The 23,155-nt window shown below is 47.3% G+C and overlaps 1 protein-coding gene across 2 annotated transcripts in view; it reads right to left on the bottom strand.

The window, feature by feature from the left end:
- Positions 1-756: 756 nt before the first annotated feature.
- The window catches only part of St8sia5 (ST8 alpha-N-acetyl-neuraminide alpha-2,8-sialyltransferase 5), a 69,903-nt gene continuing 47,504 nt past the window's right edge, over positions 757-23,155 (bottom strand). For both annotated transcript variants that reach the window (XM_008825904.1, XM_008825905.1), the window contains 5 exons: positions 13,281-13,367; positions 9,964-10,108; positions 6,788-6,900; positions 3,387-3,479; positions 757-2,257 (listed from right to left, as the gene is read on the bottom strand). In XM_008825904.1, coding sequence (XP_008824126.1) covers positions 1,789-2,257; positions 3,387-3,479; positions 6,788-6,900; positions 9,964-10,108; positions 13,281-13,367 — 907 coding nt within the window. In that variant the 3' untranslated portion in view covers positions 757-1,788. The remainder of the gene's footprint in view (positions 2,258-3,386; positions 3,480-6,787; positions 6,901-9,963; positions 10,109-13,280; positions 13,368-23,155) is intronic.

The raw sequence follows: 23,155 nt of genomic DNA, 5'->3' as shown, positions 1-23,155 counted from the left end.
GGTGAAAAGCAGCATCCAGTTCCAGGCACCTGGAAGCAACAAACAGCCCAGAGAAGGCAGGCTCAGGAAAGAGCCAGAGGAAGGGGCCTGAGTGGGTCAGGAGTCTGAAGTCCAGCTCTCTTCTCTGTCTCTCATGGCTTTGCCTGCAAAGTAAGGTGGGCAGGGGGAGACGTTCCTTGTTTTCTCACAGCTCCTCCTCAGAGCATGCATGGCATATGTGGCAGCGGTGTGGGTATGATCTCTCTACTCATGTGAAGAAGAGAGAAATAGTGCGTCTCTCAGGAGTCTTCCCCAGCCCAACTACAGACCAGAGCTGAACAGACTTTCTAGAAATTCCTAAGGAAGGGAGGGAAGAAAGGAAGAAGAGAAGGAAAGGATAGATAGAGGAAGGGAATGAGGAAGGAGAGCAGGCTGGAGTCTTAGTCACACAGTCCACAATCCCACAAGGCAATTCACTAACAGATCATTAGGCATGTCACATTTAGGATGCAAACACATGGCAAGAAGCAATTGGAAAGAATTTCAGATTTGAGGGGCTGGAGCAATGGTTCAACAGTTAAGAGCACTTGTTGCTCTTCCAGAGGACCTGAGTTTAGTTCTCAGCTCCCACATTGTGGTCAACTACCATCCATAACTCCAGTTCCAGGGGATCCAAAGCTCTCTTCTGGCCTTTGCAGGCATTGCTCACACAGGTGCACTTACATGCTTGTAAAAGCACTCACACACAAAAAATAAAAATAAAATCTTAAAAAGAATTTCAGATTTGAAATGATACATGAACCTCTTGGCCTAGGCAAAGGTGACTTCCCAAAACCCAGGCCTGGTAAGTCTCTGTGTCTGAAGGCACCAGGCATGTGCCCTGGGTGTGCCAACTTCATAGAAATCTCAGGGATACTGACATCATAGATATTGCCCCCAGATAGCTGCTATCTACTAGGCTCACGTGACAAAGTGCTTTCCAGCTGATGATTTCTATTCAGGAACACAATTTAGCAGGAGTATTCAGGGACATAAAGAGGAGATCTTTATAAATAACTCCTGATTAAAATAGATCTAAAAATAGGAGTCAGAGGAGGAAGCAAATTGCTAAGCACTTATCAAGTCGATAACATTGGCTTGGCTATCTTAGTGCAAATGGCTGGTCTGGTTTATTTCCTTCTTGCCAAAGGTCAAATGCAGGATGGAACCTAGAGGCACCAAGGCTGTGTGTGAACAAGGACTATTAGAGCATGGCTCTCAGCTCCTGGAGTCAGGGAGATGCTAACACAGGCCTTGATAAGATCTCCCTGAAGCACTTTGAGCTCAACCAAGTGTGACCATGACATTGGGCCACTGTTTCTTCACTGGAAGGGTTGGCCTGTCAGTTCTGAGATTCTAGACAGTAATTCATGGCTGAGTTCCTAGTATGAAACTTGGACAGTCAGAGGTCTGAATGAAACCTGGACTGTGCTCAGCTCCTGTCAAGTGAATGTCTCACCCCCTAGTTTATTCTCCACAGGGCCTGCCTTAGCTTCAAGGAGGCCACTACAGTTTGTGCTCTCTGGGAAGTGGAAACTGAGTGGAAATGTGCTTATGAGGTCCCCAGCAGTGAGTTTCTTGGATAGATGGAGGCACAGGATGGAGGCTCAGCAGACTTAATGACAGAGCTGACTCTGCTTGGGCAGAGTGCCTAACCGTGCCTCTGCGTCAGGACCCAAAGACAAAGCTGAAATCCTGAGGCCAGTAGCCTGGGACCCTGAAGGGAGGTGAAGGGGAGAGGAAGCTGTCTACCACAGCTGGCCTGCTGAGTCAGCAGCAGTTGCAGGGGCCCGTGTGCACACGGAGGATGCCGCGGCTGTGCAGGTGCAGGAAGGTGAAGATCTCCGAGGGCATGGCGTGGAAGCCCGGCCGGGGCTTAATGTTGTCGTAGTAGTGGTGCGTGATGTAAAAGCCCGAGGGGTTCATGGGGAAGGCCCAGAAGCCGAACAGGTGCACCTCCTCACAGAGCTCCAGTGCCGCAGTGGCCAGGATGAGCCCGGTACTGATGCGCTTGGCGCGTACACCTAAGCTGAGCCAGTAGCGCGACACGTTGGCCAGGTACTGTGGATGGAAGTAGTAGACTGCCTGCGTCGACTCGAAGTCATCCACCACGTACTTGACGCGGATGGACATGTCGGTGTTATGTACGTTGTAGAAGGCAGGCAGCAGCACAGACGCATTCTCATAAACCTGCAGCACACGGTAGAATGGCCGGCGCCACTTCTCTAGCTTGTGGAACCTGCAGGGAGGCAGAGTGAGCAGCGCCTTCCCTCTGGTCCTCTCACAGCCCCCTCCCTCTGCACCCTGGGGTGGGGGTTCACCAGTCTGCCACGCCTCAACAGGAATACAGCCTTCCCTTCTTTTTCTTTTTAATTTTATTTATGTATTTATTTAGCGGGGGAGGGGATGCCTGTGAACAAGTGTAGGTCATAGGACAACCTCGGAGAGTCAGTTTTCTCCTTCCACCATGTGGGCCAGGGATCAAACTCAGGTGGTCAGGCTTGGTGGCAAGTGCCTTCACCCACTGAGCCATCTCATGGGCCCTGGGATTATGGTCTTTCTCCAGACTGTTACATATTTGTAAGTGGATGCAGGAGAAGATGATCTGGGCTGGATAACTAGTGTGTGGCTATGGGGAGATGTTCACACTTAACCACAGAGGATAAGGGTGGCCATGGGTGGTGAGAACAGCTGAACAGTGGAGGCTTTCTCTAGGGCCCTCACATCAATCTCCCCTGCCCTGTTTTCCCTAAATATCCAGTAAGGGTACAGCTCAGTGTGTGGCCTGACATCTTGGCCTCTGCATCTTTTCCCTACAGTGACCAGCCTAACCATCATTGAGGTTTCAACACACTAGTTCCCACAGACCTCCAAGGCATACCCCTGGAGGGGAGCCAGATAGGAGCTGAGATCTTTGCATCAGCACCCCCTCCCCATACCTGGACACTGCCAGGTAGGGTGCTGCTTGCTCCATCACACATGAAGGGTTTCTGACCATGCCTAGGTAAGAGCTGTCCAGACCTGCATTGTCCAGGAGAAACATAACACAGGCCCCATGAGTGGTTTCAATGTCGTGGTAAATGTGTTTTAAAAGTAACAAGAAATGGGGGGAAATTGTTGATAATTTTTACATTTTATTTAACCACATATACCAAAAAATACTATCATTTCAACATTCTATCAATATAAAAACTAATGGGACACACTAAACTCCTTTGTTTGTATTAAGTCTTTGACACTCAGTGAAAGCTTCATGCAGACAGCTGGCACATCTCAAATTGGGCCCAGACATATTTCCGATGCCCAGTGGCTTCAGGATACTGTTGCCCATCCAAAGACAACACAGTTCTAGAAACAGGACCACTGACCTTTCAAAGATGATGCTGGGGTTCACAGTGACCACGTCTGTCTTCATCCCCACATCCATGGTATATTCCTCTGAGATGGGGGGCAGGTTGCACCTGCAGAAGACACAGGGCAGTCGGACACAGGTAGTCAGTCACCTGCCAGTGGTTGGGAGGGGGTAAGGGGAAGGTAGGGATGTGATTACGTGGCAGAGGGACACAGGGGCCACCAGCTGTACAGGACTTCTGTGTCTGGCTAAGACAGAGGTCTTTCTACTCTGTGTTAGGAATAGGCAAGCAAAAAGGTCTCACAGAAGTCCCTGGTCTCACTGAAGTTCCAGTCAGGGGGGCAGAGAAACCATCATTGGAAACATGCAGTTACATGTTTTGGTGGTGGTCATCCCTGGGCCTCTGGAAGGTTGTGGCACTAAGCAGACAGATAGATGCAGAGCATCCCCTTGCCTGAGGACTCAAGACTTCTCGGAGTCCTCAGCTTAAACTGAGGGCAGAAATGAGCGAAAGTCAGCTGTCAGGGGAAGGATCAAATAGACATGGAATATTCAAAGATGAGCCTTGGAAATGCAATACCAAGGCAGAAACCAAGTCACAGAAATAAGCACAGAGTACAACCTCAAGAAGGCACCTGAGGTAGGGACGAGTAGTGGCACCAAGATCATGGAATCCTAACCCCTGGAATCCATGATACAAAACCAGAAGATGCTGAAGCACTGGCATGTAAGGAATGCAGGCAGTGTATAAAACTGAAAATGGAACTGGAGTCTCCCCTAGAGCATCCACAAGGAACAAGACCCTGATGGCCCCTTAACTGTAGCCCACTGGGCCTTCTGACTTCCAGAGCACTGAGACCATAAACCTTGTGTCTTTCAGGCCACTGACTTTTTGGTACTTTGTCAGAGCAGCAGGAAGAAACTCCTATAGTCCCAAACAAGCCAACTGGAACAATAAAGTCTCTATAGTTACATCTACGAGTTAAAGTAACTCTAACAATGCAGGAATGGTGAGTCCAAACTTCAAGGTACTAATCACCTTTAAGGGGAAACAGGTAGAATGGGGGCAGGGCACACAAGTTGATCTAATAATGCAATACAAGTATTCAACTTCCTAATATTGGTTTACAGAGAATTCTTTTATTGTTTTGCTTCATATTTATGGATGTTAGGAATATTCTTCCATCACATACTATAAATGAATGAATTTTGAAAAGGAGTAGATACTAATTTTGTGAATGTAGAGGTCTTGAGCAGTTCAGACAGGGTCTTTTGCAAAGGCCCTGGGACAAAGGAGAGCAGGGAGTATCCATAAATGTCAGGAAGAAAAACTCACTCTCCCCGCTCTCTATCCCTCCCCCCTCCCTCTCTCTCTCCTTTTCTCTCCCTCTCTCTCCCTCTCCTGAGGATTGAATACAGGGCTTCATGCATGCTAAGCAAGTGCTCTACCCCTGACCTGCATTCTCAGCTTCTGTTTTTTTTTTTAATTTTTAGTTATCTTTATTTTATGTGTATGAGTGTACTGTCTGCATGTATGTGAGTAAGGATGGTTCGTAGCCGCCATGTGGGTGCTGGGAATCGAACCCGGGTCCTCTGCAAGAGCTGTCAGTGCTCTTAACCACTGAGCCATCTCTCCAGCCCCAACTGTTACTATTTTTTATACTGAGACAGGCTCCTGCTAACTTTACAGGCTGGCTTTGAACTCGCTATGTACCCTTAGAAGCTCTGACCTTGCAATCCTACTGCCTCAGCCTCCTAAGTAGCTAGGATTACAGGCTTGTACCACCAAGCCTGATCTGTATCCCCATTCCTATGACTAGCCACATGCTCCTGGCATAAAATACTACCCTCCCCAAAAACTGCTTTCATCTGTAAAATGAGAGAATATTAAAAGGCAGCATTTTTTATTTTTAACTTAACAGAACTTAATGTGTATTCCACATTGCTTGAGGGTTTTACTAACATTAACTCATATAATTCCACAATCACAGGGGTGGATGATATACACACTATATATTTCAGTAGGTATGGGAAGAATGGTTGGGTCACTCATACAAGATGACCCAGCCCTTCATCAAGCAAGCACAGGCTCCCTAGCCTCAGAGTCCATGGATCTAACCACTGCACCATCCATTGATGCACTCTTCCATTTATTCCTTCATCCCTTCTATTCAGAATCATTTACTATACAATTATGAGGTCTGAGGCACTCATAAGAGTCCCCATATGATTCCAGTTCCCACTGGACAACCAGTGAGATAACCCAGTCAAACCTGGCCACAGGTTTCAAATGTCACATGAGCCCAGCATCAAGTTCTATGGGATTCTAGGTACTGATCGAAGTGGCAAACCTTGAGCTGAGCTTAGGGCAATGGTAAATGGTGGAAGCTTGGGGTATGATGGAGGACATTCCAGGCAGAGGACAGGACCCAGAATTATCAGTAGCTGAAATTGGCCAGTAACGTGTGTCCAGTGCAAAAGGCACTAAGCTACACAAGTACTATCTCATTAAATTCCAATCTCTGGGAAGCTGCTGTCACTAAAGCCCCTCCTGCAAGTGAGAAAGCAAGGCCCAGTCACTGCCTGGATGGAATTTTGGGTAGATGGTTGAAATCTGGGCAGCTCCTGTACAACAGGTCAGGGGTGTAGCTTGGTTGAGGATTCAGTAAGAGCTAAGGGGTTCGGGGTCTCTTCCCTCTACTCTGGACCCATCAAGAGTCCACAGGGATCACAAGAGTGCCATGGATGGCAAAGGGAGGCACTAGTTACACGTGCTACCCACAGCAATGATGCTCCCTCCAAGCCAGGAACAAAAGTGCCCTTGGCTTCTCTCTAGGGACAGGAGGCTGGGGCTGCACTGTTCCAAAATGTGCAAGTGCCACTTTCAGGGCAGGACATCTAGCCTTCCCTCCCTGCCAATGACGCTGAACAGCCTGGTGATTGTAGATCTAGGCCCCATAAGATTCTCCGAAGGATCTTCACAAGTGTCTTTACCTGAAGTTCTCATTTTAAATCCATCCACCTGCCTGGGCTAAGGAGGAAAGTGAGGATTCCACATGAAAAAGGGAGAAATGCAGGACCACTCTGCAGGTCAGCTAGAGCCTAGGTGAAGTCGCAGGCTGCCCTGCTTGTAGAAAGGGATGACCTGTGCAGGGAGGAGGGCCCTGGGACCCCACTGTCAGCTCTGCAGGGCCCTTGATCCCACCCATTCAGAGTGCCATTTGCTCTTCACGTGTCTCCTGTAGACTGCAAAGTAGGACCTGAGAGTCCAACAACCTGCTCAGAAGGCTAGGGCTGGAGGGGTAGGGGGTTCCCAAATCATGAAGGTATGCTTGAGGTGGCAACAGGGTACAGGGGCAGGGCCACATATAGAGGGAGGGCCGTGGGGGGCAGCAGATACAGGTGGCTCTCTTATACCGGAAGACAAAGTCAGCACTGTTGATCTCCCTCCCACAGCCGCTGTTCTTCAAGATTCCTCCATTGCCCACCACAGCGCACTTCTTAAACTGGGATCGGTAGTAGGGCATGTCCTGAAAAGGCACAAGCAGGGTGTCAGAGCCAGCATCACCTCACCTTCATCTGAGGCTTCACCTCTGCAACCAAATCCTACTCTATAAGCTTTGCCTCACCACGTAGTTTTGTCCAGAATGTGGGCAAAAAGTGAATTCAATTTATAGATGAGGGGAGCAATGAAGAGACTTGCTAATATTAAAGGACCTGTCCTCCCATCTTTGACAGGAGCCCAGAGGGCTGCTTGTCCCCAGCACCCACCAGCAGGCCAGCTGCTGGGGGCCCCACAGAGAACAGCAAGAATTAGGCTCAACTAGAGGCATCCCTGTAAAACACCCCATATCCAAGACCCACTTCCCTGTGAGAACAGGTTCAGGGGCCAAGACTGGGAGAGCACAGGGGTCTCATAGCCAGTAGGGGGAGCTGCACCACTTGACTTCTAACAGACAAAAACCCAGTCTTCTTACGAAGTCATCAGAGGCCTACTAAGCTTTCCATGAGTGTGTCCCAAACTTTAGCGAATGAAGAACTATCTGAAAACAGCCATTTCTAGGTTCCATCTAAGAACCATGGAATCAGAATCTCTGGGTGGGGTAGCAGGTCCAAGAAGCTGAGCCTTTAAAACCCCAGACAAATCTCTATGTTAAGTGAAACCAGAGAAATGCCATCCTTTCACATACCACATGCTGATTCAGGGGCAGGGAAATCAAGACCCTAGGCCTCATCTGGTCTAACACCTGTTTTTGTATAGTCAGCAAGCTGAGAATAACATTTATATTTTTAAATGGTTGGAAGACACTTAAAGAAGACATGTGGCATGTGAAACTTACATAAAATTCCAATTTCTGTGTTACTGGGATGTAGCCTACTTCATGAGTTAACACATACCCATGGCTACTTTCATGCTGGGATGATTGTGGTGAGCAGTTATGATGGTGATGATGTGAACTGCAAAGCTATACACTACCTGGTTTTTTGCAGACCCTGCTGTGTCTCCTGACCTCCATGGTCCATACCCAGGCTCTCTGAGGACCTGAAAGCCAGCCCAGGCTGGGTTACACAGATGTAAGTTATCTGTTATCTGCCTCGCATTCTTGGCCTCATAAGACCTTGTGAAGGTGGCTCAAGGCCTATCCTTTCCAGCGCTGGAATGTACTTTCAGCTCATTCCTGGAGGCCCTAGAACCCAAAGTCTTACCATAGTGCTCTGGTAGCAGCAATAAAACATAGGGATACTCTGGTTTTATCTCCAAAATGCAAGACAGCATAGAGCTATCCTTCCAAGATGCGGTTATGAAGACACTCCTTGCCACCTGCCTATTTGAAGAAGCCACACCACCTGACTACCACAAAACTGTCAGAACCAGCCAAAAATGCAGCTTCTGGAGAATGTGCTCCAGAAGTTGGGAGCCAAAGTCTGTGCCAGTGGTCAGCCCAAGTGAGCCTTAGTGGCCTGAGTGGGTCATGTATGTAGAACCCTCACTCTGAAACCCATGGGCAGGGATCTACCATGCTACCACTGACCAGCCCATCTCCAAACTTTCTTACGTGAAAGGAAAACACAATCTCTTGTTTACTTCTTTGATATTGTAGATGCCGTGGTATGAGCAGCCAAACTTATGATTGCTTTAAAGCCGGGTGTTGCAGACAAAGAAACCAAGGCCTTTAAAGGGCAAATGTCCGTCTAAGTGCTTCACTACCAACTGATCAGGCAATATGTGTCCACTGAGGCAACAGTGGAAAGTCAGTTATGAGGATAACCAGCCACTTTCCGACTAGAATTGAGGCCCACTCCACAGGAGATAATTCACATCTAATAATCCTGGTCAAAAGCCTATTTCTGGGAAGGTCATAGGCTCCAGTGAAGAAGCTTACAGCTGTTATTATGCTAAATAGACATGATGTGCCCGTCAAATCGCCTTCTAAATAATTATATTTATCCCCCCAAATTAATGCTGCTGTCAGTTTTGGTCAGAGAAACTTCTTTTTTGCTGTGGCAGCAGAAACTGCAGGGACTCCTAACTGGTCAAAATGCTGAGAATAAGTGACTGCTGAATGCTCAGTCATAAATGGGACATCTATATCATCTGCTCCAAGGTTCAGGGAACATTGTAGAAGACAGGGCAGAAAAAAATGTGAGAGCTGGGGAAAGGGGCAGCATGTTGTGGAGTATTGTGTTCTGGGTATCTGGGCGAGATATGATGGTAGCATTCTTGAATTCTCAGCAGTTGTGATTACTACACAGGACCAGCACAAGACTGGGACAGTCAACATCCTGTTATTGAGTGGGGAGGGACTTATGGGATCCCACTTCTCCCTGAGTCTTTATAGGTAGCTAAAGATAGTTAGTAGGGAGCGGTTCATGAGCCCTCCCTCCTTGCCTGAGGATCTATGGCAATTAATAGTTTCCAGAGGAGGAAGAGACATTTTCTTCAGTGGTGTAGCCACTGGGAAGTTGCCCATGCTCCTGTAAGCAACCGTAATGAAACTCATTTGGTCAGTGAAAATAAAAGGTTAGAGAGGACTAGTTGGGAAGAGGAAGGGGATCAAAAGGAGTGAGAGGGAGATGAAAGAGAGTAATAGGGGTGAATATATCAAAATACATCATACATATATGAAAATACAATAAAACCAATTATGTATAACTAATATATAATAATAAAAAACATACAAAAACAACCACCAAGGTCATCTAATGTGGCTGATTCTCTCAGGCCTGGCTCTGCCTTGGGCCTGCTTTCTGGTGCCTTATACGCTTTGGATGTGATTTTTTTCTTATGCCTGCCTCGAATGAGAGACATTGTGCAATGACTATCCTAGACAGCTGTAGGTTGTCTTTGGCAAGCAATGCCAGAGGCAGAGTTTTAACCTCTTTCTTGACCAAAATCACACAAACCATAGCCAGGTGGCATTTATCAATCCCTCAGAAAACTCAGTGGATGAGTTACTAGGCTACAGACAACTGGCTGGACAAGGCCAAAGCACCAGTGTGCTGAGTGCAAAGTGTATCATACAAATTCGGGGTGTTGCCACAGAAGCCACCCACTCCCACCCAGACCATTGTGGTGGGGGAGGGCATCGAACCTTGGGGAACATGTGGAAGATCTCCCGGTTGATGTGGTAGATGCCACTAGACTCCACCTCATACTTGAGATTCGTCCCTAACGGGGTATTCTTCTGGGTGGTGAAGAGGAAGTCAGGGGCATTGCAGCATCTGGACAAGGTGGACCTGCCAAGAATGAAGACAGAGGTAACAGCAGGCAGAGCACAGAGAAGTCATGGAACTGGACCTCTCCATCCCCATCCCATTCCCACACTCACCCCTACCCCTTCAGCATCCTCTTGGTACCTGGGCCTCACTGCCTCTCTAGGGCCCCGGCTAGGTTCCCACTGGAAAGCCCTGGCTGCCACAACTCCATGATGGTCCTTGTCTTTGAAGATTGACACAGACAGAACGACACACTTCATCCTCTGCCCTCTTAGGCTAGAAGGAAAGCCTGATGTCAGAGCCTGCACCTCTCCAAACCCCACACAGTACTCAGCATATGCATGTTCAACCACCTTGTGCCAGCCAAGCAGGGATTGACAGAAGCCCGCTCAGCTGTAGCAGGACCTCCTAGATTTCTACTGCCCCCTGGGGATGCTCTTCCCACCTCACTCATCCAGTGACCTGAAGCCAGAGCCCTCCTTAGGATCTTGTCTCCCACAGCCAACTCTCCCTTGTCTCACAAAACCAAGGCCCACACGTTCACAAAAAGTGCCACTGCAGACATTCAGAAACTGACTTAGGATGAGGGCAGGGCCAGACATGGGCTCGTACCAGCTGCCTTCCTGTAGAACCTGACCCCGAAAGAAGTTTTAGGAGTTCATTATTTAAAAAAAAAAGCCTAAAGTTTTCATCTCAGAAACATTCAAAACCAAGCTACAGAAGGGTTAAAGTTCAAGCACCTTAAAAAGAAAAACAAAACAAAAGCCTGAGGAAAATTGGACGAGCTACCGAGGTGGTCTGGTTCTCTCTCTACTCTGAGGCACACCCAGGAAGCTCTTGAGAGGGTCAGATCCTGGGCACATCTTACCCCCTGGGAACTTAATGCCCTAGCTTTAAAGGGCACTGGCTGTGAACATGGGCACAGATCACTGCCTCCTTAGTTTGGACTTCAGCACATACAGCTCCAGGCCCAGTACCCTCCAGGGTGCAGGCAGTCCTGGAGGATGGATGGCCTTTTGCAGTCTGTGATGATGGCAGGCAGGCCCAGGGGGAGGTTCTGTGTGCACCCACCAGCTCTGGGATGGAAACTGGGGTTGGCAGCTAGCATCAAGAATCTTAGACTCGAGTTTCTGTTCTGCACCCTGCAGCTGTGGGCCACAGACAGGTTTCCTTCCTCATGTGTAAAATGTAGCATTGGTTCTTCCACTTCTGACCCTCAGTGGTTCTCCAACTTGCTAAAGCTGGAAAGCTACATATACGATTTTTCATGATTTCATGACTTGCTTAGTCACTGGGGAACCCAGCTGGCTGGGAGTCACAGAGACGTCTTTCTGTGGAGAACTGAGTTTTAGAACATAACTAAGTCTTCCAGAAGGGAGGCTGAAGCCTGGCAAGTGAGGGGCCACATGTCAGCATTACAAACCAATATCTGTCCCTTGTAGCTTCGTTGGTGGGAAGACTTAGTCTTATCAGCCCACTAGAGAATACTACTCTACATACAGATCAAGCTTACAAGTATCTGATGTATAAACCAGAATTCCAAATGTCTATTTGAAGACAGCAGGATGAGGAAAGCCTCTGCTACAGGGTTCCTTTCCTGTAACTGAAATGCTCATGTCTTACTCCTGCACTCCACCAGGTTCCCACTCATGAGATGGAGAAGCTTGCCACTTGCCAGAAGCTTGAAGTGAGAGTGAAGGGAGGCAACTGATGGCCCCAAAGGGCTTTCCATTCAAGCCACAGCTAGGCCTGATGTCACCTTCCTTCCTCACACCTGAATCCACTCTACATCTGTTTACCCAACATCTGCTCCCCACGGACTCTCCTCATAGGACTCTCTGCTCCCCACAACCTCTCCTCACAGGGTTCCCTGATCCCCACAGCCTCCAGGACTCTCTGTTTCCCATAGCCTCACCCCACAGGGCTCTCTGCTCCCCACAGCCTCTCCTCACAGGGCTCTCTGCTCCCCACAGCCTCTCCTCACAGGGCTCTGCTCCCCACAGCCTCTCCTCACAGGGCTCTCTGCTCCCCACAGCCTCTCCTCACAGGGCTCTCTGCTCCCCACAGACTCACCCCACAGGGCTCTCTGCTCTGTCTCAGGCTCTCATATGGAACTCCTTGTTTCTCTTGCTGCATCATTTTTCTGATACTTCAATGTTTCCTTAGATGGGAGTCCCACCTATGAGATCCATGTTCTGTCTCAGCCTGGCAAACATCTTTGCACACTTCACTGCTCATTCTGTCTATACTGCTTAATCAAGCCCCATGTGCTCAAGCCTCCTTCATCCCAGGGATGTCTAGAGGTATACCCACATAGTCATACTCTTGAGAGACAGTTCTACATGTTCTATCACTTTGCCCAGGCCCACTTGAGCTTTCATGGCAGGTGGGTCCCCTCCAACTACCCTAGGCCTGAGCTGGGATTCTGTCACCTCATAGACCCTCTGAGTCCTGTGGATTAGAGTTCATTATATAAAAGTTATATTTCTAAAAATGCCACTTCAGGCTATCACCATACACCTGCAATCCCAGCACTTGAGAGATGGAGTCTAGATTATGAAATTGGAGGCCATTACACAATTCCTTAGTGTTAGTTCTGCCTGCCCTGGAAAGACCACCACAGGCTACCAGGAGGTCAGTGATGGACTCCGGAGCTCACCATTGATGAAAAAGCATTTTTGAATGCCTCCCATCTGCTTGGCTCCCACAGGAGAGCCTGAGGATATAGCTACTGCCTCTTTCAGAGCTTCTGATCTGTTAATTGTGGTTGAAGAGCAATCAGTAAATCAACAACTAGGCTCAGACATTAGGCAGAAGCTGTCAGAACACAGGGGCTCCAAGAAGGTAAGTTAGAGCTACTGCCCCAGGACAAGGAGGTGGGGACAGTGAGACTGTGGGATCTGTTGGGGGGACCTCAAGCAAATACCTCCCTGCTAGGAATCTCAGTGAAACCAGCCTGTGCTGAAAGTAGAAGACCCAACCTTGTAGGGCTATGGCAAGGACTGTGGTCAAGTATGTAGGACACCAACTGGCCACATGCTGGCCTTGCCACTGCCCAGATTCCTAAGCCCCTGAGGCCAGCTCTGCATAGATGCCCAATGACAGCCAGATGTTGCAGGATCATGGCTATCTAAAGAGATGGTAGTGGGGACCCACACCACAAGGAGAGAGGGGACAGATAAATGATGCATACTTGAACTGGTTGGCTTCAGAGATGTCCATTGCCCACTTGCATATCTGGAGGCTCCTCCACCTGTCGAACAGCTCAGACTGCTTCACCCTTAGGGAGCAGAGAACAGAGAACAGATGAGATAACCAGGCTGCACCATGTGTCACTATTTCCAAAGATGCTCCCTCCCTGCTCCCTGTATACCAAATCTGTGGCTGTGCTCTACTTGCTCTACTTTGTTACTTTCTTTATTCCTGATGTGATGGCTAATTCCTGAAGGTAGTACACAGAGGCCTGAGAGCTACCCTTCATGTAAAGGCTGAACAGAGCCATCCCTTAGGCAGCCATTGTCCCCTACCTGATCTTCCAAGGGCCAGACATGAGACCTGAGCCTTAGAGCCAGCCCAAATTATTCAAACTAACTAGTCCTAAGCCCACCTCCCCTGCTCACCCTGCCTTGCCCCTGCCTCCTCACAAAACATACAACAAAGGACTTACCAAGTTTGCCCCTCATTCCTGCCTCCAGGTGGACCTGGCACCCTGGCCCCCCAACACTCCCACCTTCCACCTCTATGGCTCTTCAAAGTGTGGCATGCTTCCATGACTCTGTGAGTATAAAATCTCCACATATCCAGGTATGGAAGCACATACCTATAATCCCAGTACTCAGGAGACAGAGGCAGGAAAACTATACATTCAAAGCCAGCCTGAGCTACATAGTGAGTTTGAGGCCAGCCTGGACTACAGAGAGGAACCCTGTTTCTATAAATAACAACAACAACAAAAAATTCTTACTCTTGTCAATTATACCACATCTACATATCTTAAGCACTCCCACCTCAAACAAGTCAGCCTTCCCCAAGGGACTACCTTCAAAGGCCAATACCTCTCAGGAATCACCATCTTTAAAGGGAATAAGACAAGACCACTTCCCTATCAGAACATCTGCCTAACCCTTGCACTCCACACAGCACAAACTGGCCAATAAGAGATCCTTATGTGACAGGACTTGGAGGCTGCTTCTGTTGAGAAATGTTCTCTTCACTTGGGTCTGCAGCCAAAAGCTTGGCATCTCTGCTTTTTGCATGTCTCTTTCACCTTGAAACTTTGGGTGAGGGTCCTGCTTATCCCTGCACATAGGCTAATCATGTGAGAGATGCCAATCTCAAAGCTGGTAATTAGAGGTTGACTTGCACTAAATTTATGTAACGTGTCTCATCTCCCTTCAAGGCAGAAGACACCAAGATAAGAATAACTAAGGTATTTTAAACACTTTAAAGAACATTGAACTGTTGTCAGCTCTCTCTCTCTCTCTCTCTCTCTCTCTCTCTCTCTGTGTGTGTGTGTGTGTGTGTGTGTGTGTGTAAGAGCGAGGGCCTCTCTCACTAGCCTTGAATGTCCTGATTAAGTTAGGCTGTCTATTAAGGGAGCCCCTGGGATCTGCCTGTCCCTGTCTCCCTAGCACTGGAATTAGAAGCATGCACCACCATTCCCAGCTTTTTTGCATGGGTGCTGGGGATCAAACTCAGGTCCTTGTGCTTGCAAGGCAGGCACTTTACTAAGCCATCTTCTCAACCCTTGACAAAGTCCTGCCTCAGACTCCTTTGAGACAATATCAGTAGTTTCTAGCTACTGCCTTAAAGCTACAATCACCTTTGATTTCAGAAACGGCAAAATCTTGGAGACAAATCACCCCAGAAAGGGATCTGGGGCTGTCTCACTGAACAGGAGCAGTATTCTCATAGACATCAGGTTGTTCCCTCAAGCGATGACAAGCAAAACCAGAACTGAGGTAATGATCAACCAGCTTCAGGATTGACAGATACTACTTGATCATACAAACCTCTCACCCCACCCCAGCTTTTCCTCTGTTTAAAGCTGAAACTCATGTCAGTGCTCTGAAGATAAGCTGAGATGCTGTCTTCCTCCAACTTCCCAGCATAGATAGCTTGGACCATATTGATTAAACTCCCTTCCTGCCTTTTTACCATTACTTTTATGTTTGATTTCTGGAGCAAGTGGTTGGACCCAATCTGTTGAGACCCCCCACAGTCAGGCCTGTATCCTAGGAGTCCAGCGCCACTTGTATGTATGAGCCCCAGTAATTACCACCTCCTTTCTCACCGTTTTCTCTTCTTTTTAGACTCTGTGTAGCCTTGAAGACCACACGCCACACACCACACCAAGCCCTCCGTCCCACCCATGTGCCTCAGCATCCCTATCACCTTCTCCTTTACTTAGTTATTTCTTCAAAAGTTCCCAGGTTCCACACAGGCTATGACACCAGAGACAAGTAACCTCTGAGCTTCAGTGACTTCATCTGTCAAGTGGGCTGTCCTAACCCTTGTCATTTCCTAAGAGGTTCTTCTTACTATTTATCACATGGTAAGCACTTTCTACATTGCCCTAAAAGGAATGTAAAAAGCCTCTTGGGAGTGGAGAAGGGGAGGGGACAAACAAGAGAAAAATCTGTTCAAGGAGATGTTTCCCAAAGTGTGTCCCATGGAATTCTAAAGTAGTGTGTCATATGAGACTACTATAAAAATGGCACTTCCATATGGTTTAAGCCAAGTAAAAATGTTTTTAATTTCAAATTTTTAATTATGCATGTTGTGTGCGTGCGTGCGTGCGTGCATGCGTGCGTGTGTGTGTGCGTGTGTGTGTGTGTGTGTGTGTGATGGGGCAGGGGTATATGAGTGCAGCTGAGCACAGAGGTCAGAAAAGGGCATCAGATCCCCTGCAGCTGACGTTACAGGCACTTGTGAGCCATGATGTGGGTGCTGGGAACCAAACCCAGGTCCTCTACAAGAGCAACAAGTGCTCTTAATTGCTGAGCAATCTCTCCAGTCCCTTAAAATATTTTAAAACACAAATATATTTATGGTCAAATGCATTTGGGTTCTGAGTTGAAGGTCAATACTTCTCTTAACTATGAGACTTCTTAGATTCTTTAATATGTTCTCATATGTTCTGACTTTCCAGGGAAGGATTATCACATATATATCACTTCCCAGAAGTACTGGATTGTGGAAACCTTATTTCCATAGAGCAGTTGATAAGCCTGGAATCCCACAAACCCTGGAAATACAGGACAGAGAGTACATTCCTCATAGGCAGGACCAGGACCTGATCTCTCTTGATCAAGAACAGTCCTCAGCCAAGGGCCAGGCACTCTAGGTCCAGGGCTCTGGAGCAAAGGGGACCCCTTAATGGAGACCATTCCTTTCTGACCATGAATGGGAAGTGATCAGACCACAGGAGCAGAGGGTTCCCAAGAGATTACCATGACTGGTAGTTACCAGAGGTCTGCAGAGGGGCTTCAAGGAGTCCATGAACTCCCTGAGTTACAGACAGAACTCCCTGTCCATCTACCCTTGTGAATGTTTCAGGGAGTATTCAAAACTTCCAGCTTCCCAGTGGGATCAGTGAATCCAAGAAAGGTACCAAACTACTTAATGATTGTCAAACACAAACAAAAAACCAGGTTCATTTTATAGAGGTACATCCCTTTGTTTAATAGGAACTGGCAGCAGTTGTCCCCAAACAGGGCCAATGTCACCCATAGGGAGGACACATGGCTAGTGAAGGGAGGGGTGACTTCAGGAAAAAAAATCAAAGTGGTTAGTGACCAAGTATGTGGATTCTTGGAATCAAAGGAACTTGATCTAAGACCCAGTTCAGACACCTTCTCATCACCAGATGCTGGACCAGGTATTTAACCTTTTTCAGACCTCACTCTTCTCATCTATGAAATGAGCCTCACAGACTTTAAAAGTTATTACTTCAAGGCCAGCCTGGTCTACATAGTGAGTTCCAGGACAGCTGGGGCTACAGGGAGACACTGTCTCAAAAAGACCAAAAAAAAATTATTAAATAAGATGATATAGAAATTACCTCGGCAGGTATATGACACACAGGAAGTGCGTGTAGGTCTTGTTGGTGTTGAACTGAGCTGCTTTGACTAGGCTCTCTCCCAGTCCCTATGCTTTTTCCCTTTTGTAAAGCCCACACTTTCTCATTCCCCACTCCTCGTCTTTCCTCTCAACCTGAGCTCCTCACTGACTCCAGTGCTGGGGTGCACATGAGATGCCCGGAAGGAATTTTCTGAGTAGAACAACAGGTTAATGAGTTCATGGATGAGCCTATTCAAGCTAAGTCTATTTCTTAAACACCTTTACATGACCAGAAATGGAAATACAGTAGTGAACAAAGCTCCCTGTTTGCATGGAGATTCCAGAGCAGTGGGAGGCAAGTAGGGAACAAATATAGAATGCCTTGTCTGAAAGTGGTAAGTGCTCTGGAGAAAAGTAAAGTAGGGTAAAGGTAAAGGAAAGTGACTGCTTCACACAGTGGATCAGGAAGGACTTCTTAGGAATGGAAACCTTGAAAAAAAAGTCTTGAAATAATGCAGGTATGAGGCGCAAGAACATCTGGGAACCGTGTAGCCAAGTCAGAGCAAAGAGTGAGTGCAAAGAAGCTGGAACAGGAGTCTGTTTGGTAGTTAAAGAGCTGAAAGGATGGAAGCTTCTTTGTGACTTTCCCAAACCTCTACAGCAACTCTCCCTCCCCCCACCGTACCCCATAGGCTTACAGGGCATCAGAAGATAGGTGGCCTCGGACAGTGGCACCCTGGCTTACCTATTGCTCCTCTTCTGCCCACCTCCCTGCAACCCATAGTCCCTTAGAGCTGCACCCTACAAGGCTTCTAACTCAAACACCTCATAGAAACACAGCACTGCCTATGCTCTAGGTCAGGGGCCCAAGTTTGATCCTAACCAATAACCAGGCCCTATTCTCAGTGTCTCCCATGCCCTTGTGACACTCTGGACTAAGGTCAGGGCTAGACACTCAGCTTTGAATCCTGGCTCCATTTTCAATGTACTATGTAACCTGGGCAAGTCATTTAATCTCTCGGAAGATTTGGCTGTTTTATCTGTGGGATGGACATCACAGCCGGGCCCTGTCCATCTCAACAGTTGTTAGAGAGATCAAATGAAGTCATATCTGTAAAATTATGTTATAGGTTGTTTTACAAACACAGTCCATCCTCACCTTAAAAAGGAAGGGCTGACCCCTGACCACCTCTCCTTTCTCTCAAGGCATCACCAACACTCCAGAAGAGGAATAAATGGTTCAAACTGTCAGGATAAACAGAATGGCATGGAGGAGTATCTCAGTGGAAGCAAACTCTCAATAAATCCATGGAAAGAGAAGGGGCTGAGTCAAGGACAGGATGACAAAGCCCAGAAGAAAATTTTAAAACCAGGTGCATTGAGGACTCTGAAAATGAGAATCGGTGGTGACTATAAGCCGTCAAGGCTAAGGCTATAGCTTAGTGGTAGAGCACATGGCTAGCATGCAGAAAACCTGGGGCCCAGCACTGGAAAAAAAAAAAAAAAGAACAACACAAATAAACAAAACTATCAGGGCTACCCTACAACCTGCCCAGTCAAATATTTAATGTCTGATGGAGGGAGCAGAGAAAGGGAATCAGACTGTCTGATCTTCTCAGTGACAACACCATTCCCAGTTCAATCTGAGCATTCTGCAGCAAAAGGGTCAGTACCATCACAAACACCTTCAAAGAGTTCCTTTCAGATTCTAATTGTTTCAGTTTAAACATGAACAAGCAAGCAAGGGTCCTTTAGTCTACCCGGGGAGACAGAACATGATAAACCACCAGGTAAAATGACCACAGAGAACACTACTACAAAACCAGTATTTTTTTACTATTTTATTTATTACTTTCATTTTACATGTATCAATGTAGTGCCTACATGTAGATAAGTGCATCTGTGTCATGCAGTGTCCAAGGAGGTCAGAAGAGGGCATCGGATCCCATGGAACAGGAATTGTTAGCTGCCATGCAGGTTCTGGGAAACAAACTGGATCTTCTGCAAGAGTGGCCAACACTCTTAACCGCTGAGCCATCTCTCCAGTCCCCCTAAAGGATATTCTTAATGGTCCCAAGATATCCAGGACAACATTACAGGCTTAAAAATAAGACTGGAAGCGAGGCGTGGAGGCAGGCAGATCTCTGTGAGTTTCAGGCCAGCCTGGTCTCCATTAGTGAATCCAGGCCAGCTGTGGCTACAGAGAGACCTTGTCTCAAAAAGCCAAAAAAAAAAAAAAAAAAAAAAAAAAGGACTGGAATGCTATGAGAAAAAAGAAAAGGCTCTGGGGTAAGAGTTCACTCAAAGTGCTGGAAGGTGAAGTTGAGGAAATTTGCCAGACTGGAGAAGCAGGGGAAAAAAAAGGGAATTAAAAAAACACAGAGAAGGGGGACCCTGTCTCAAAAATAAGGGGAAGAACCCGGCGTGGTGGTGCATGCCTTTAATCCCAGCACTCAGGAGGCAGAGGCAGGGGAATCTCTATGAGATGAAGGATAGCCTGGTCTACATAGTGAGTTCCAGGCCAGCTGGAGCTACTAGAGACTCTGTCTCAAAAAGACAAAAAAAAAAAGAAAGGTAGAGAAGCAACAGAAAACACTGACCTGTCCTCAACACACATGTGCATGCACATGAACACACGGCTTCTTGGGACGCTCCTTGAGAATGAATGGGTGGAAGTAAGGAGGAGTATATTAGTTACTTTTCTGTTGCTGTGATAAAACACCATGACCAAGGTACTTATAGAAGGGTTTAGTTTGCTTACAGCTCCAGAGGAAAAGCATCCATCATGGTGGAGAGGCATGGTGGCAGAGGCAGCCAGAGGAGAAAGCTGCATGCTCACATCTTCAAGCAGGCACAGGAGGTAGAGGGAGCAAAACTGGAAGAGGGGAAGAGGACTATGAACTCTCAAAGCCTGCCCCTGGTGACAGTGACGCGCTTCCTCCAGCAAGGCTGTACCTCCTAAACCACCACAAACAGCGCCACCAATTGGGTCCTTGGGGACATTCTCATCCAAACCACCACAAGGAGGAAATGAGAATCAGCTGTGGGCTCTAAACAACTGTGCATCTAACTTAAAAAGGCACACGATGGAAGTCCTCAGACAACTTCAATGTGACCCACCAAGAAGGCAGCCTGTCCAAGTTGATACCTATGCATGAAAGGAGACCCTGGAGAAGATGCATAGAGATGCAGGGGAAAGAGAGCATAACAGAAATGAAGAGGACAGGGAAAGATGGCTAGAAGATAGACCCAGGGTGCCATAATTGTCCACTAATGGAAAATATTCTTTGCTGATATTAGAGTCAGTCTCTAAAGAAAGCCCAATTTCCTGTGATCACAAATAAAATGTAAATGTTACCAGCCTTGACATTGGCTCATTGATAACTGATACCATAGGCTGAAAGGAAGAGTTGAGAAATGGAGTGATTTTAATAGCCTCCTCTTAGATGGTGCAGAGTCTAGAGACATTGTCTACAGTTGGTAAAAAAAGAAATAGATTACTTAGGTAACCATCCATAGATGAATTAGAACCAGCCAGTGCTCCCTGGATTTGTTTTCTGTTGTTACAACAAAGTACCTCAGGCTGGGTACTTATAAAGAAGATTTATTTAGTTCATAGTTTTAGAGACTGAAAGTACAAGCTCAGATGGTCCCATCAGTCCAGACTCTGGTGAGGGATCTCCCTGACTACATCACAACACAGCCAAGAATCAGAAAGGGAAATGGCTGTCCCAGAAGTTATTACACAAGACACAACACTTCAGAGATTTAGGAGCCAGATCTTCTCTTTTTATAACAGCCTACTCTTTGTGTGTATGGTATGTATGTATGTGTTCCTGTGTGCCTACACATATGCATGCAGATGCACATGCATGCATGTGAACATGTGTGTGGAAACCAAAGATCAATGTCCAGTGTCTTCCTCAGTCATACTCTATCTTATCTTTTGACACCCATCTTCCACTGGACCTAGAGCTCAAGATTCAGCTAGACTAGCTGGCCAGAGGGCTCCAGGAATCTCCTGCCCCACCCCTCCAGCTCTGGGGTTACAAGTGTACACCACCACACCCAGCTTTTGTGTGGGTGCTGGGGATCCTAACTCGGGCCTCCATGCTTATGTGGCAGACACTTTACCAACTGAGCCATCTCCCCAGCCCTGCAACCTATTCTTAAGAAACTGATTTACTCAATAAGATCATCTTTAATCTCTTCCAAGGGTGATGCCTCCGGCAATCTAATTGCCTCTTTCCAGGCCCAGCTTCTTAAAGGCACCAACACCTCAAGGCTCTAGCCCATGAAAACTTGGGGACAAACCACATCCAAACCATAGCACACTTCAACTAGGGAAATGAGAGGAGGGAGTTGGGTCTTGTGGAAGGAGGTAGAATCCTCACCTATCAAAGCAGGACATCTGTGAACCCTGGAGAAAAGTGGTGAGCTGACAAATAGAAGCATTCATATGTCACTGGGAGGGATGGAGGTGCTTACCAGGAAAAGCAGTGGAGAGCAGAAAAGAATACAGCCAGAGTGAGAAGGCCTGGGGCCTGCAGTGGCTTATGACAATTATAAGCTATTTTGATCTAAATCAACACTTGAAATGACAGTGACAGTCTGGTTACCCTTTCCTGTTCTCTCCCATTCTTACCAGGGCCTCCTCTGTTTGCACTCAAGTCTCACCCATTTCTCTTCCCACTTATTCATTGTACAAGTGCATCCTGAGCCTTTCATGGTCTTAACTCCAAGATGACTGAGCCCGGGTTCTCCTTTACTGAGCCCCAGCCTGACAGAGGACACAGAGGACTTGTGAAAGCTATTTTGGAACCAAGATTCGAGGAGCATGAAGGGCATCCCATACCAGAGAATGGGCATCTTGCCCATGGCCACAGACCCCAGCTTCTCTGCATGGCCTCATGGTAGGGTAGAGAAGGAAGCTGGAGAGGCTAGCAGAAGCATTCTCAAGAATGACCCTCCTGTGGGTGTGTGCATGGGCAGCAAGGGAAGGTTTGCCTTTAAAGACAGAGACACTCGAATTACTAAACCAAGCATAAATAATTTGAACAAGAATCCGAAGCAATGTATTTTCATGACAAATGACATGGCGAGGGACCAGAGCATGTTCCATGTGGAAATTTTCTGGCTGACTGATTTTTACCATTGATTTGAGCAATTTTGGATCAAAATTATTCCTACAGGAATCACATATCTCCTTGTGTCCTTGAACAAAACAGATGATACTCTGTGTGCCTAAAGGGCACATAGCCATCCAGCTGCCTCCATCCACAAATGGGGTCTGATATAGCTTGGTTGGTACTGCATGAGTCTAGCTCATGGTACTGAGCTGAAGCACAGCAAAGTGCACAGGTCCCCAGATAATCTCGGCACCCCTTGGATCAGAGGCAAAACTCTGAGGCCCTCTAATATCTCCCCTGGAGGATCCACAGGCCCTCAGTTTAGGGATTCAGGAAGGGAGGCACTGGGCTTGCTTTTTCCTGATATCCCCCAGGCTGACACAATTGATACCCTGTGAATGGCCCAGTCTTGCCTCTACTCCTACACAGGCTCCCAGGACTCAGGACTCCAGAGAGGGCAGCTGCTATAGAAGAGAGAGTTTCTGCAAGGCTGAGGCCATCAGCTGGGATGGCTCCTCAGCCCAGGAAACCCTCCTGTAGGACCAGACAAGTATGCAAAGGCACAGATGAGAGCTAACACCAAATGTGGAAAGACCCAAACACCAACAGGAGTCCATTCCTAGCAACATCAGGAAATGTGAGGTTGCTCTCCACTCCCCTCATATTGTTTGTAGGCTCAAATCAAAGCATCTTGGTAATTTCTCATCTGATCTCTTGAATATCAGTCATAATAGGAACTCTTATTAGCCGAATCGTGCCACCCACAAAATCTGTATCTGGAAGTCCTAACCTCATAGTATAACTGTATTTGAAGATGTGATCTTTAACTATGAAATTAGGGGGAAATGAAGCCACTGGGGTGGGCCCTAGTCCAATT

Source organism: Nannospalax galili, unplaced genomic scaffold, assembly GCF_000622305.1.
Source record: "Nannospalax galili isolate Female #2095 unplaced genomic scaffold, S.galili_v1.0 scaffold169, whole genome shotgun sequence".
Lineage (NCBI taxonomy): Eukaryota > Metazoa > Chordata > Mammalia > Rodentia > Spalacidae > Nannospalax > Nannospalax galili.
This window is presented reverse-complemented; position numbering and strand designations above follow the sequence as displayed.